General features: G+C 37.1%; 1 protein-coding gene across 4 annotated transcripts in view; it reads left to right on the forward strand.

The window, feature by feature from the left end:
• TTC33 (tetratricopeptide repeat domain 33) overlaps positions 1 to 15,706 on the forward strand; it is a 34,838-nt gene that overhangs the window by 2,927 nt on the left and 16,205 nt on the right. For all 4 annotated transcript variants that reach the window (XM_072757009.1, XM_072757011.1, XM_026016689.2 and 1 more), the window contains exon 2: positions 1,371 to 1,592. In XM_072757009.1, coding sequence (XP_072613110.1) covers positions 1,372 to 1,592 — 221 coding nt within the window. In that variant the 5' untranslated portion in view covers position 1,371. The remainder of the gene's footprint in view (positions 1 to 1,370; positions 1,593 to 15,706) is intronic.

Genomic DNA, 15,706 nt, shown 5'->3' on the forward strand with positions numbered 1-15,706 from the left:
GTAATGAAAACCTGACATCTGCTAGAACCTATCCACTATTTCTTTTTCCTCTCTCCTTTACTCTCACAATGCCCTTCTTTGATAATTTTATAAAGACCTCTGCTTCATTGCTTTTCCTTATCCCCCTAGTTGATTACTCCGTAGATCATAATCACCTCAGGGTTATAGACTCCCTAAGAATGGAATGAAAGGTTAGGTACCCTTCTCCAGAATGCACATAGATATAGAAAAAATTTACATACAATTCCAGGAGTTTCTCGATGTCTTTAAGCACATCCATGTAACTACTAAGAATTCTTGGATCCCTCAGTAAATCCCTTCTCTAAATAAATACTTGTTGAATGTTTCTTTGGTTTTCTTTAATATTGTTCCATCAATTGTCCTTTCTTTCTTATCCTTTCTTTTGATTTACAAAACAGTTTAACATTTGTTACCTTTTAAATTCACCTAATAGTTTTCTTGTGAATTAGGTTATTTACCAAGTTTGGCTCTTCTAAAAACTTTTTATTGTGGAAAATTTCAAATGTGTATGAGAAAGGAAAGTACGAGGAATCCTGTGTACGTATCACCTAACTTTATTGGTTATCAGCTCAGAGCAATCTTTTCATCTATATTTCTCCTCTCTTGCATCCCTACCCTTGGTGATCACTTTGAAACAATTTCTAGCTATCATATAATTTCATGTGACATATTTTAGTATATATTTCTAAAAGATAAGCATTCTTATTATAAACTTGATTATAATACTATTATCATGGCTTCCACAATAGCAGTAATTCCTTAATATCATCAAATATCAAATCAGTGTTCTAATTTCCTTATTATTTCATAAATGTTTCCTCCTCATTGGTTTGTTGACATCCAGAGCTAAACAAGATGCATGCATTATATTTGGTTAGTATGTCTCTGAAGTCTCTTTTTATCTCCATCTTTCTCTTTGTCCCTGGAAGTTTATTTTTTGAAGAAACCAGTTTTATTTTTCTTTAGTTTTTGTTATTTGCTGTCTTCATCTCTGATGTGTTATCTAGCATGCTCATCTATGTCACATCACATGTTTCTTATAACTTGGTAGAATTTGGTAGGCTTGATATGATTCAGGATTAATTTTTGACTTCGTAGGTCAAAATTTTTGACCTTCATAGGTACTCCATAGGTGGTATGGCACTTTCACCAGGAGATACTATAGTCCAGTTGGCTTTCTTTATGATGTTAGCACCCTTTGTTGACTATTGCTTTGATCCACTACTTAATTAGGTGTTTAAAAAGTGGTGACCGTCTCATTCTGTTCTCCCATTTTGATCTGTAATTTGGAGAACTTCTACAAAAGGCCAAGTTTGAATTTTAAAGCTGTTTTTAAAATAATTTTCCAGAATGGCTTCCTTTGGATGGAAGAGGAAAATTGGTGAGAAGGTCTCGAAGGTCACTTCCCAGCAATTTGAAGCTGAAGCTGCCGATGAGAAGGATGTAGCTGAGAATGAAGAAGGAAACTGGCTTCATGCCATTAAACGTAGGAAAGAAATTCTCCTTGAGGGCTGTGCTGAGAAAAGTAAGCAGCTGAAGGATGAAGGAGCTAGTTTGGCTGAAAATAAAAGGTATGTTTTTAGAGTTTTCTTATGGAGAACAGTTTACATTGCTGTCAGTAAGGAGATGAAGAGTTAAGAATCTGTTAATTCATGTTTAAACATCTGATCTGGGTGCTAAATTAATCAGATAAATAAAAGTTTTAAAGACACCTTTAAACATTTTCCTGGAATCGGAAAGTTTGTAGAAGAGTCTTTAAGATGCTTGGAATGTCTGCTTTGCTGTCATTTTTGTTCTGTCTGAAGAAGAGTAAACGCTAAATAAAATGTAATCCAAGTTATTGGTAGGAGATAGTTTAATTCCTGGAAACTTTGTCCTTGTGTTATTATATATACCAGACAAATTAGATGTTTCCTGAAGGACTTTGATGGCATGTATTTTTTTTTTTTAAGAGGTGTTCAGTTATCCTTTTCCATTGGCTTTTGTATACTTCAATAAATGCAGGTGCACAGGAATTTGATAGTAGTTTCATTTATCCTCAGCCCTTCCTCAGCTAAGCTCATATACTTCTCCTAATCACCCTTCACTGTTATCCGTTTTCCTTTTTTTCCTACTTTCATGTTCCTTTTCCCCAATCTCTGGGTAGGTCTTTCAGTGGGACCAAAAATCATTCTTTCACAAATCAATGAGGTCTGGACCCATTAGTTCATAGATTCTTTTTTTTTTTAAATTTTTTTTTTTTTTTTTATTTACTTATGATAGTCACAGAGAGAGAGAGAGAGAGAGGCAGAGACACAGGCAGAGGGAGAAGCAGGCTCCATGCACCGGGAGCCCGATGTGGGACTCGATCCCGGGTCTCCAGGATCGCGCCCTGGGCCAAAGGCAGGCGCCAAACCGCTGCGCCACCCAGGGATCCCCTAGTTCATAGATTCTATAGAGAAAGCTGGAATTCTCTATATAGGCAAAGAAAATGATCTGTGCCTGATACCACATACAAAGATGGACTCTACAGAGCTAAAAAACATCTCAGTGTGAAATGTAAAGCTACACAGTGAATGAAAGAAAATATGAAAGGATATCTTTATAACCTAGAGGTAGAGAAGGATATTTTTATTTTCAAAAATTTCAAATCAATATTAGGGTTGAAAGAATAGTTTAGCCCTGTATTCCTTCTATCTAGATTCAAAAATTACTAATAGTTGCTTTATCTGTTTCTGTGCAACATACACATACGTATGTATGACGTATGTAATTGTAAATTTACAATTTGTTTGTGATCTGTTTCAAAGTATGTTGTAGACATAATGACACCTCTCTCCTAATTTAGCATGCTTTTTATAAGAATAAAAATATTTGGGGGCATCTGGCTAGCTCAGTCAGTGAAGCATATCCCTCTTGATCTCTAGGTTGTGAGTTCAAGCCCATGTTAGGCAGGAAGGCTACTTAAAAGAATAAAAGATACCTCTTACTAAACACTAATATGCAGTCCATATTTAGATTTTTCTAATTTTCACTGAAATGTCTCTTACAGTTTTTTTTTTTTTAAACCAGGATCCAATCAGAGCTCATACATTTCATTTGGTTGTTATATCTCTTTAGTGTTTACTTAGGTCCCCTACTTTATCCTCCATGATATTGGCATTTTTGAAGAGTCTAGACCAGTTTTCTATTTGATTGTTCCCTTATGGATGTCATTTAACTGGTTCCTCTATCTCATGCATTTCTTCTAAACTGAAGTGTGGAGATTTGATTTAGATTCCGATTAACTTTTTGACAAGAATACTTAATAATCAAGTTTGCACTTTCTATTGTATCATATTGAGAGGAAATAACATCAGGTTGTCGTCAGTGGAGCCATTTGAAAGATCTCATGCCTATGTCTGTTTTCTGTGTTTAATATCTGCTGAAAGTCATATTTTAATAAAAATCTTGAAACATTTATCCTTGGTGAAGGAAATATATTAGAGAATTATACTGGGCAGCCTGGGTGGCTCAGCGGTTTAGCGCTGCTTTCAGCCCAGGGTGTGATCCTGGAGAACGGGGATCGAGTCCCGCGTAGGGCTCCCTGCATGGAGCCTGCTTCTCCTTCTGCCTTTGTCTCTGCCTCTGTGTGTGTGTGTGTGTTTCTCATGAATAAATAAATAAATAATTTTTAAAAAATTAAAAAAAAAAGAATTATACTGATCATCACGAGGAGTGGTTTTTTTGTTTTTTTTGTTTGTTTGTTTTTTGCATTAGGGATGATTTTGAGAAGGTATATGTATGGTCAGCGGGAGTAATATCTGAATAGGTCTATGTTTAGGACAGAACACTCTTCAGCTCACCTAGAGATCTAAAATCAGGCCTGTGTGCTTTTGACTGGTATCTTCTATGTGGTAATGAAACATTTGAGAAATTAAAAGTAGTACTGAACAAAAAGCAATTTTTTTCTTTTTTCTTTTTCCTTCTTCCTTAATTAAAATTGATCAGGGTGGTTATAAGATTCCTTGTCAGTCATTTTAGTCATGAATGAGTCAGAGTTGAGGAAACAACATTTTAGTTTCTAGGTCTGTTCTTATTTTTGATTCTTGGAGTAATCTTTTATTGATATATTTTAATATTTATATAAAACATCAAATGGTGCCTAAACTATAGTATATTAGCACCTCAAATTGGAAAACAATTATGGAAAATAAATATCAATCAAGCGCAATTAACAGCCTAATGTTACATTATGAATTCTAAATGTGGTATTAGTTTTTTTGTAAAACTGTGCAAGATTGAGCATTCTGTCTTAGTCAGAAGAAAACCCACTATAAATTTTCCACATTTATGAAATCACTTTCAGAACATCCATAAAACATCTTTAGAAATTCCTGTAAATGCCTGTTAAAAGTTCATTAACTTTGTTTTTGCCTTTTTCTCTAGACCACACTAGTGTGCAGGAGGAAAAAGCAATTTGGTTATTACCATGGGAGTCCCTCTGAATTTCCTGTGGTACAAGAGAGATAGCAACTTTGTAGATAAACAAAATAACTCTTGTTTTCTGCCTGCATGTCAAAACATTGAGTCATTTCACCAAAATCAGCTGGGTTGGGTGTTTTATTTTGAATGGAGAACACTGTGAAATGATGGAGTTTGTTGCTGGTCAGCATTTGTTTTGGAATAATATATACACAGCTTTAGAAGATAACTAAACAGAATAAAAGGAATCTAGTGGGTTGAACAGTTTGGCTACGCTGTGCCAAAACTAAATAGAAATATAGTTTAAAAAGGCCTAAGGTAATATTAAACTTGATTTAAGTAATATGAGGAATAAAAAATAATATAAGGAGGAATAGTGAAGCTAAATTAAAAAAAAAAAAAAAAAACGAACAAAACCTCAGTCCCTGTCTTCTGAATCAGCTTCATCTCTAAGCATTCTCATTTCCACTACGTTTTAGCCATGCTGTCCTTCCTTGTGTTTTTGAACACAGTTTTTATACAACTTTGTCCTATGATGCTCTGTCTGAAAAGTCTTATCTTCTGTTTTCTGATGTCTATGTTCTTGTCCTCTTGATCTCTGCCCGCATGTTGTCATTTCTGTGAGCCCCTTTCTGAGCTCATTTCCCGTTTGAATTCCTCACATCAACCTTTTCTAACTTTTAGCATTTCTCCCTTTTTGAAGTTACCTTACACACTTATTTAGCTATTTGTTTATATGCTGTTTGGTTCCCTACTGTAGGAATGTAGGCTTCAGGACAGTAGGGACTTTGACTTTTCTACTCTGTATTCAGCACTTAGAACAATTTGTGTCACTTATCAGACCCTCAAATAGAACTATAAACGTAATGTAATTCCAATAAAAATTCTAGCAGGCTTGATTTTGTAGTAATTGACAAGCTTATACTAAAATTCATATGGAAATGCAAAGAATCTAGACTGGCCAAAACAATTTTATGGAACAAAAAAATATGTAGAGAACTTAGGCTACTTTATTTCATTACCACATTCTTGAATGCTGTGCCTTAATAGTGTGAGAATGGACATCTACAGATCATGAAAAGAATGTAAGGTACAGAAATGACTCATATTCATGTCGTAGCTGATCCAAGTTAAAATTTCTGGTTATCAAAAGGCATAATTAAAAAAATGAAAATTTGGGCACCAGGGTGGCTCAGTGGTTGAGTATCTGCCTTTGGCTCAGGTAGTGATCCCAGGCCCGGAGTCCTGGGATCGAGGTCTGTATCAGGCTCCCTACTGGGAGCCTGCTTATGTCTCTGCCTCTCTCTGTGTGTCTCTCATGAATAAATAAATAAAATCTTAAAAAAAAAAAAGAAAATGGAAATTCAGGCTACAGACTGAGAAAAACATTTATAATGAATAGATATAAGACATTTTCCTAGACTGTATAAAGTACTCTCACAATTCAGTGGCAACACACTAGCCAGTTAAAAAATAGTTAAAAAGGCTGACCTAAAACTTTACAAGAGAAGATATATGAATGGCCACTAAGCACATGAAAAGCTGCTCAGCATTAGTCACCAGAAAACTTCAAATTAAAACCACAGCATAGTACTACATAACCACTAGAATGCTAAAATTGAAAAGACTGACAATATCAAGTGATGATGTAAAGCAACTCAAATTTTCAGCCATTGTTCATGAAAATGTAAAATAGTTTTACTATTTTGGTAAACAGTCTGTTTCCTGTAAAGTTAAACATACACCTTACCATACAATCCAGCAATCTACTCCCTCCTAGATATTTATTCAGGAGAAAGGAAAACATATATTCACTGAAAGACTTATCTAACAGTGTTCCTAGTAGTTTTATTCACAGTGGCCATTAAGTGGAAACAATCAAAATGTTCATAGCAGGTAAATGGATAAATTGTGGTATATCCATCCGGTAGTACCCTATGGAGCGATGAAAAGGAATGATGATGCATCCAAAAATTATTATGTTCAGAGAAGGAAATCAAAGAATGTATATTATCTGATTTCATCTATGTAAAACTCTCTAAAGACAGATCTAATCTGTAGTGACAATCCTATTGAGTGATGAAAAGGGAGTGATTGATGCATCCAAAAATCATTATGTTCAGAGAAAAAGAAAGAGGGCACATTGTCTGATTCTATCTATGTAAATCCCTAAATGGGACTGTAATCTATAGTGTTTGTCTGGAACTAGAAATTGGGATGGGTTGACTGTGAAAGGGCATAGGGAACTTTTTGGGTTAATAATAATGTTCTTGGGCAGCCCCGGTGGCTTAGCGGTTTAGTGCCGCCTTCAGCCCAGAGCGTGATCCTGGAGATCCGGGATCAAGTCCCACGTCAGGCTCCCTGCAGGGAGCCTGCTTCTCCCTCTGCCTGTGTCTCTGCTTCTCTTACTCTCTGTGTCTCTCACGAATAGATAAATAAAATCTAAAATAATAATAATAATAATAATGTTCTTTAATGTGAATAGTTGTAATATCTACCTAGGTGTGTACATTTTTAAAAACTCATCGAAGAGGATACTTAAAATGGGTACATGTTTTGGCATTTAAATTATACTCCAGTACCTTTGATAAAAAAAAAAAAAAATCAGGGCTGCCCGGGTGACTTAGTCGGTTTAGCATCCAACTCTTGATTTTGGCCTAGGTCATGGTCTCAGGGTCATGTATTAGCCTCTTAATTTACTTCCTATGCTCTGGGAGCAGTGGTAGAAGTCCCCAGTCTGGAAATGGGGAGGGGAACTTTGCAGTTGCACATATTCCCAGTTCTCAAGTTAGAACTTACCTCAAGTTAGCATCTCAGAAGTTTTATAAAATTGTGTATAAAATCATGTCACCTTGTTTTTTGTTTTTTGTTTTTTTGTATAAAATGATGGTAGGGATTAAGTGCATCAAAATACGGAACACCTTGAACTTGGGGTGAGTACTAATCACGAGAATGGTAGAGAAGTAGGATTCTGGAGGAATTGCTAGAGATGGAGGAAGGAGGAAAGGTGATGAAGGAGAGAGAGCTACTACTTCCTAGGATACAAGCCTTTGCCTCCTTGTGATTTTCTTTCTTCTTTTCTTCTCTCCTTCCTTCCTTTTCTTTCTTTCCTCTATCTTTTTTGCACTGAATATTTTCTTATTTAGTTTTATTTAGCCCTTAGAGTGTTATCTGGACACATGAAATGTAGCGCAATCCAAGTATGTTAATGTCATCCTTCCTCCAAAGGCAGCACAGTTCTTTAGCATTTCGGAGTCTCCTGCTGTTGGTTTACTTCATTACTAACTACTCTGGAAAAACTTTGGTTTACAATGGAATAGTTTTTAAAGATTTTATTTATTTATTCATGAGAGAGGCAGAGACACAGGCAGAGGGAGAAGCAGGCTCCCTCTAGGGAGCCTGATGCAGGACTTGATCCCAGGATTCCGGAATCACAACCTGAGCCAAAGGCAGATGCTCAATCACTGAGCCACCCAGGTACCCTTGGTTTTTAAGATTTGAAGTTCTGCCTTTATGATTCTTTGTAACCAAAAACTGGTGTTCTATCTAAACACTACGTAATTTTGATGATTTACAGGGACAGTATTGTGAGTATAGTGATTAAGAGTGTGGATTTTGAAGTCATTTTACCTCTGTTCAGATCCTGTTATTTCTGTCTGTATAACCTTTGGTATATCATTAACTTTTTAAGTGTCAGTTTCCTCCTGTGTCAAATGGTAAGACTTCTCTCAGACTATTGGGGAATTAAAAGGCAAGTCCTTGTAAAAAGAACTTAACATGTCACCTAGCACCTGGGAAACATTTGATAGATGTACTCCAGATATTATATTTTAGGATTTTATATGTGATTGGTACATTTCATGTAATATTAAGATTTTTTACAAGTTATTTTGTTCAGACACCTTTTTCTAGAATTGTTACTAACTGGGATAAACCTTTCCAGAGTCACAGTGTGAGTCCCAACTTTGATAGGCTGGCTTTCAAGGTTTCAGCCACTAGATGGTGATATTTGATTATGTCCAGTTTTCTCTGTGGGAATTGGTGTGTATGTGTGAAGAAGAAATATAATTAGAATTTACCATGAATTTTGTCTCTTGTCTAGAAAAGTATACCTACCAAAGTGAATCTGAGGGCAGTCTGGCCATGTGGCATGCGTTTTATTGGCTTCAGCATGGATCTACTTAATGATTGTGAGCTTCATTTAGATGTCATCTGTTCCTCCCTCTCTTTTGGATTCCTCTCACTGATGTACAAGCATATCTTGATAACAGCCATTTAAAAAGCTTCCCTTGCCTGCACATGCCCCACCATTTCTTCATTCGCCTTTCACCACCAGCTCCATTTCTTGATGAATCATCCTCTGGGTCTAATCCATTACGTTTCTATTCCCACTGGCCTACTGCAGCCCCTCTAGTGAAGGTTATATAACCTCCAGACATTATGTCTCTTTTCTCATTCATTGTCCTTGTCATCATTCAGCATAGTTGACCCCTGTCTTCCTGAATACACTGCTCTCTCATCTACAGCACCACGCTCACAGTTTTTCTTTTGTCTCACTGTCCATTTCTTTAAAATATTTTTTTAAAGATTTTATTTATTTATTCATGAGAGACACAGAGAGAGAGGCAGAGACATAGGCAGAGGGAGAAGCAGACTCCATGCAGGGAGCCTGATGTGGGACTCAATCCGAAACTCCAGGATCATGCCCTGAGCCGAGGGCAGACACTCAACCGCTGAGCCACCCAGGTGTCCCTCACTGTCCATTTCTTAATCTTTGCTTCCTCTTCTTGTGTTCATTTTCTAAATATTGGTAGGCCATAGTATTTAGTCAGTACTTCTCTTTTCTATATCTATTTTTTCCCTTCTTAAACTTATATAGTCTCGTGCTTTCAGTACCCTCTCCTTACCGACAGTGTATCTGTAGTGCTGTCTTCCCACCTGAATTCCAGACTCCTAAATCTCCAGTGCTTACTTTATACTCACTTGGATGTCTAATTAGTATCTCAAATTGAACATGTACTAAGCAGAACTTTGCTTTTTCTTTCAAATATCTGGTACTTTTTAGTCTTCCCCATGTCAGTAAAAGGCATCACTATTTGCCCAGTTACTTAAGCCTAAAAGCCTGGAGTCAGTTCCACTGGTTTATGTGCCAGTAAAGAGCTAATCAGCCCCAGTCACTTCCAACTGCCTGCCCTTTTTGCTGTTCTTATGGCCATTAGGCCCTGGAAGCAGCTGCTGCTGTTATAGACCAAACAGCCCACATTTATGGTCCTAAATGACAACCCGAGACCATCACACCTTGACACTGGCCGGATTGGACTTGTAGATGCTCTGAAGGGAGTGGGTCACACACCGAGAAGTATGGGAGGGGTTAAAACGTGGGGTAGAATTTGGTGGGAGACAGAGTATTGAAGGGAGTCTGCAGATTATTTTCCCTTCTTCTACTCACTGGACAGTTTCCAAGACACACAGGTTTTATACAGTCTTCTGAAGAAGTTCTACAAGATTAGCAATCATCTGTTTGTTTTTGAAGCTATTGCCAGCTTAGCAGATGCCTTATATTTATTCTCTTTCCTGCCTCACTCTCTTTTTTACCCTTACTCTTGCTTCCCTTGGATCCTACTTCCCAAAAAGACTAAGCTTAGGCTTTAGGCTCTGTTTCCCAGGGAACCCAAACTAAGATGTCATCATGGATTCTCTTCTTTCTTTTGTTCCTAATATCCAGGTTAAGTTGACCTTATTTTTTAAACATATTCTTCTTTTTTTTTTTTTTTTTAAAGATTTTATTTATTTATTTGTGAGAGAGAGAACGAGGGAAAGTGAGCAGGGAGTCTGACACAGGACTATATCCCAGGACTCTGGGATCACGATCTGATCTGATGGCAGCCGCTTAATCAACTGAGCCATGCAGGCGCCCTTCTCTTTTTTTTTCAAGTATATTTTAAATCTTTTTTATCCTCTCTCTTTTCATTGCTGTCATCTAATCTACTACTAATCTCTTACCTGGATCATTCAGGTAGTCTCCTGTTCCCTGTGCTCATTCTTATACTTCCCTGAGCCTGATTGATCTTTTGAAAATGTAAATTGTGTCTATGTGTTGCATTAAAACTCTACAGATTCCCCATCACACATGTAATTAAAGCCACAGTCATAACCATGGCCTCCTAGTTCCTAAGATATCATGGCTTAGTTTGCCTCTTGTACCCCTCATTCTCCTTCCTCCTGCTGCCGTAACCATGCTGGTTTTCTTTCTTCAAAATGAGGTGTTAGGCCTTTCCTTGGCTTGGGCTCTTCTGTTGTCTGGAATGGAACTTTCCTCATATCTTAGCTGACCACATTTTGTCAGTCAGATCATAGCTAAAATACCTTTCTAGAGAGGTCTTTTCTGACCACACATTTGGAGTCACTCCCTTTCACATCCCTCCACTTTTTTTTTTTTTCATCTGCACTCATCATATTTTAACTTAGGTTTGTTGTCTTTCTCTGCCTTCTTCCTGCATGCAAACATTCTAGAATATAAGATCTAGAAAAACAGTAGGGGTCGTTTTATATCTTGTTGAATGCTGCATCCTCAGTACCTAGAATACTACCTGGCCCAGAATAGATGCTTAATAAATATTTATCAAATGAACAAGCTGATAACTATAAAGCTCATTAAACTTGAAGCCATAGTAAATTAGGAATCTAATTGGGAGCAAAGTAGTTAAACACTTTGACATTTCTGTCCGATAAATGAGTGTGCTAACCTACTTGGCTTGATCACCAGCTGTTCTTTACCTCAGCATAGGGCTTACCTCACCCTGCCCTCGTGCAACCCCTGGGCCCATTCTCTTTGCTTCCTTCCTTGTGCTAGTTCGCCAGCATGCTGTTAAGGTTGCCTTTAAACTGGCGGAATCAATGTCATTTATTAACCATAGTGACTTTAAACCAAGTTTTTATCTTGTAATGCTTCCTATCCAACAGCTGCAGCAGGGCTGTGTCTGTTCAGTCTGTTCCAAGCTGAAGTTGAATTAAGCGATATGCTTAGAAGTTATAAGAAACCATTGATTTGTTGGGTGCCAACTTTCCTGTGATCCCAAAATGGAGGATCTGGGTGGTGCTACCCTTTATTTGTAGGAGAAGTACATCAAAGAGATGAAAAATGAGGGAGGAGAGAGAATTCAATAAGCTTATGACAGTGAAGTAGATGCCCACTGGTTGCTGCTTCCTTTTAGCCAGTGGAGAACAGCTCACTTGTGTCTGTAAACCTTTGTGTGTCCTGTAGGCATAAAGCACATTTCACTTAGCAAAGCCTCTGCTGCCAGCCGTGACAATGTCTTCAAAATAAAAGCAGCATAATTGAGGGGGTGGAATGGACATTTTTATTTTGCCCTGAAATCTGTGTGCCTGTGTTTGCACATGTCAATGTTTGTATGTGTATCTGTGTGTACGTGCTGCCTAATGAAAAGAGAAAACAGAGTGAGTGATGGTCAGTGTCATCTCGAACTGCTTAGTTTCATTTGTACTTCGTGATAATGTAAGTGGCTTGTGGGGGTGGGAGGGCGTGGTGGGGGAAGCCACCCTGTTTCTCAGTAACAGTGTTGTTGGCATTTTGGGCAGGACAGGTCTTTGTTGGTGAGGATTGCCCCTTGCTTGCTGGATGTTAACATCCATGAACCCTTGTCACTAGTGCCTCTAAGTCATAATGACAACCCAAACTGCCTTTATAAATGGATATAAATAGCTGCCATGGGGTGATAAGTGTTCTGGTTAAGTTAGGCAGAAAATAGAACTGAAAGTGAAAAGAACATTTGACAAATGTGACAAATTTTAAGTGGTCAATAAAGTTTTATTGGACATAGCATGCACATTTGTTTGTATATTATCTGTGGCTGTTTTTTGTGCCACAGCAGAACTGAGCAGTTGTGGCAGACCGTATGGCCCACAAAGCCTAAAATACTCATTATATGGAGCTTTACTCTACTGACTTTGGTCTCCAGACCAGCCCTTTTCTCAAAAGCTGAGGCTCCTGAAACCTCACACATCCCAGGGTCTTAAAGTCCTTCTACTCTACCTAGAATTTTAATCTCTTGGTTCTTTCTACCTATATTCCCATTCTCCTAGCCTTGGGATTTCTTGTAATTTCTATACGTGGAATGGTAAGATGGAACAAAGTAAGAATTAAGGCATTTGCTACTTTTGTTTTAGGGTAAAACTTGTTTTCATTCCTTTCCTTTTTTTAAATATATTTTCAGCATACTAGCTATTGTCCCCACTTTTTATGTCTTTCATGCTTTTTGCTTTTTTCTTTTCTTTTCTTTTCTTTTTTTTTTTTTTCGCTACTTTCTGAGACTTCTCTTGGAGAAGGTAAGACAAATGAGGTAGATAGAATCTGGGATGTTAACACCTTCTATATGCCTGGCCATGTTCTGGGTGTTGTAGAGAATACAGGTGAATGTACCCTTTGGTCCTTCAACTCATTAGTAAAGAGAAGATAAAAATACATAGAAAAATTAGACAAAAATTAAATGGGAGAAAGCATTGGGGTAGTTGGAAAAGCATTAGTCTTGTAGTTGTAAGAGCTAGCTTTCTGGTTTTTACAGGATTAATACCACGTGTCTGAGGACTAGTTCCATAGCTGCTCTCTATCTTTGCTCCTCAGTAAAATGAGAACAAATAATGCCAATGGTCGGGGAGTTTTATGAGCACTAAGTGAATGAACTTTTTGTGAGAATAACTGTATATTAAGTGATGGTATTGAAAGTACGTTGTAAAACATACAGTACTTTAGGAATACCAGTGTTACTATGTGGTCAGATGAGTGGTACTCATATGGTCTTCATGAAGAAAGGAATTTTACCTTGGGCTTAAAGGAGAGAGAGCCTTTGAATAGTGAAGAGGGGTAAGGAGTGCAATTCTAGATATGCATGTGTTTGTGTGCTGGGGGGCCCCACATGAACAAAGATGTGATCCGTGGGTGGGAATTGGGCACATACACAGCTGAGTGGAGCAGAGGTGTGGGTGGGGAGTGGTAGAGAAAAGATTGGACTGATAAACTAATACAGGAAGAAATAGATTCACTAGTGTTAAGTTCTCCAGAATTTACTACCACTACATTTCTTAGAATATTATGAATAGGAGGATTATTATGAAGGTATAACTTAATTTTTCAGAGAATAGAACATAGCACATTTCCAAAGCTTTTCATGTTGTGTCTGAAGTAATATTTGGAAATATTTAGAGATAGGCTTGAAATCACCCATAATTTGCCTGAAGAAGTACAAGCACTTTCTTTTTAGTGACATAGTTACCACTTTTAGACATGATATCATTAAAGCTTAGTGGATAATTGCACCAAGAGACTAAATTTCTGTGATGTATATAGTTTTTGTTAAGAACATTATAGGGAATAGCTATGAATAGTTGAAATGGATGTTAAGTATTGTTGAAAGTCATGTACCTTCCCTCTCCATTTGTCTGTTTACATACAAAAGTTTTTCTAATGCTTTTCTGAGGTGTATCCTACATGGTCATGTGGACTTCATACTCTTTAATAAGTTGCTGGATTTAATTCTTTAGGATTTTTATTTAGCATATGTATTACAAAGTCTTCAGTGATTATTAGGATTCTCTTTTTTCAGATAATGTATCTTTCTTAGGACAGAAGCATTCTTTATTTTTATTACTAGATTGTGCAAATATGCTGAAATGCATTAGGGCTCTTAAGATTATTACATTTTTAACTGTGGTATTTAAAGCTTTGGCTTAGGCACTGGCAGCTGTTTTGTGGTCAGGGCCGTATTGTCTTTGTTTATCCCACAGAGACTGTATACCACTCTTTGTGTCTACCTTATTCCTTCAGAAATTATTGATATATGTGAAGTCCTATCCTGTTAGGTGCTACAGCTGCATATATCTTGGTGTACACAGAACTTCCGGCTTAAACAAACAGAGAAATAAGTGTAAAATTGTAAGTTCTGTAAGGAAAAGTAACTGGATATCATGAGCCAGTAGTCACAAGAATGATCTAGGCAAGGGAGTCACAGTCAGCCTCTCAGAGGAAGCAAGAAGGCAAGTCGATTGGGTTTAGCTAGGGAAGGGAGCCCTCTTTATTATTTTGCCTTTTGCATAATTTGTGGTTGAATCATATACTTATTAAAATAAGGCAGCTTGCTATAGTCCTGCCCATTTACTTACATGTTTTAATTTGATCCAAGTTATTCCATGATACTGGAATTAATTCCTAGTGAATTTTATTTTGTGACATTTGTGTGTATATTCAATGAGTGAATAATATGGATGATAAAATAATTTTAAAGGATCTCTGTATCAGAAGTAGAAATTGGGAGATTGGGACTCCTGGGTGGCTCAGTGGTTGAGCATCTACCTTTGGCTCAGGTTATGATCCTGGGGTCCTGGGATCGAGTCCTGCATTGGACTCCCCGCAAGGAGCCTGCTTCTCCTTCTGCCTGTGTCTCTGCCTCTCTCTCTGTATGTCTCTCATGAATAAATAAATAAAATCTTTATAAAAAAAAGAAATTGGGATATTAAAATTGTGACTTTTTACTTTTTTTAGAAAACACGTGTCTAGTATGGCAAGGAGAACAGGGCAATTACTTTCAATATAATAATAACTAAGAAACATCCTGCACTAGGTAGGAGTTGACATCATTGTTTTAATTTGCTTTGGAAAATGACCTTTATTCAGTGTGTATACACCTTGATGTAATTACAGAGCTCCTCTTACTGTTTCCAGAGGCAGTTGATCCACCCTAAATTGTTTGTTCTTGTCTGTAATAAATTAGACACTTTTAAGATATGTTTGTTCTTTTGTGTAAGTAAATAGTTTAAGTTTAAATTATTACTGAAAGTGGGCTTTATGACTTAACCTAATCCCATGTACAATAATTTCAATAAGTTATAGTGACTAAAACTCGAGGCAATTGAGAATTTAAAGTATGGTTACATCTTTTCCCTTGCCTAATAGGATCGCGCAGGGACTCTGGTCTGAGCATCATCTCAGGACTTCTTCCCAATCCACTTCCCTTCTGAATACATATGTCTTGAGAAAATATGCGGTGATTAGGAAGTATGTTTTTCTCTTTTATTGCCTTTTTGTTCAGTTTTCTTTCTTTCTGAGCTTAAGTTATGGAAATTAGATTCCTTATGATAAATGTTCATTGTATTGCTTACACATTATTTTGTCCTTGCTTTCTTCAGAATGCTGCTCCAAATTCTACACAGAGAAACTCAAAATAACTTA

The sequence above is a fragment of the Vulpes vulpes genome, chromosome 4 (genome assembly GCF_048418805.1).
Source record: "Vulpes vulpes isolate BD-2025 chromosome 4, VulVul3, whole genome shotgun sequence".
NCBI lineage: Eukaryota > Metazoa > Chordata > Mammalia > Carnivora > Canidae > Vulpes > Vulpes vulpes.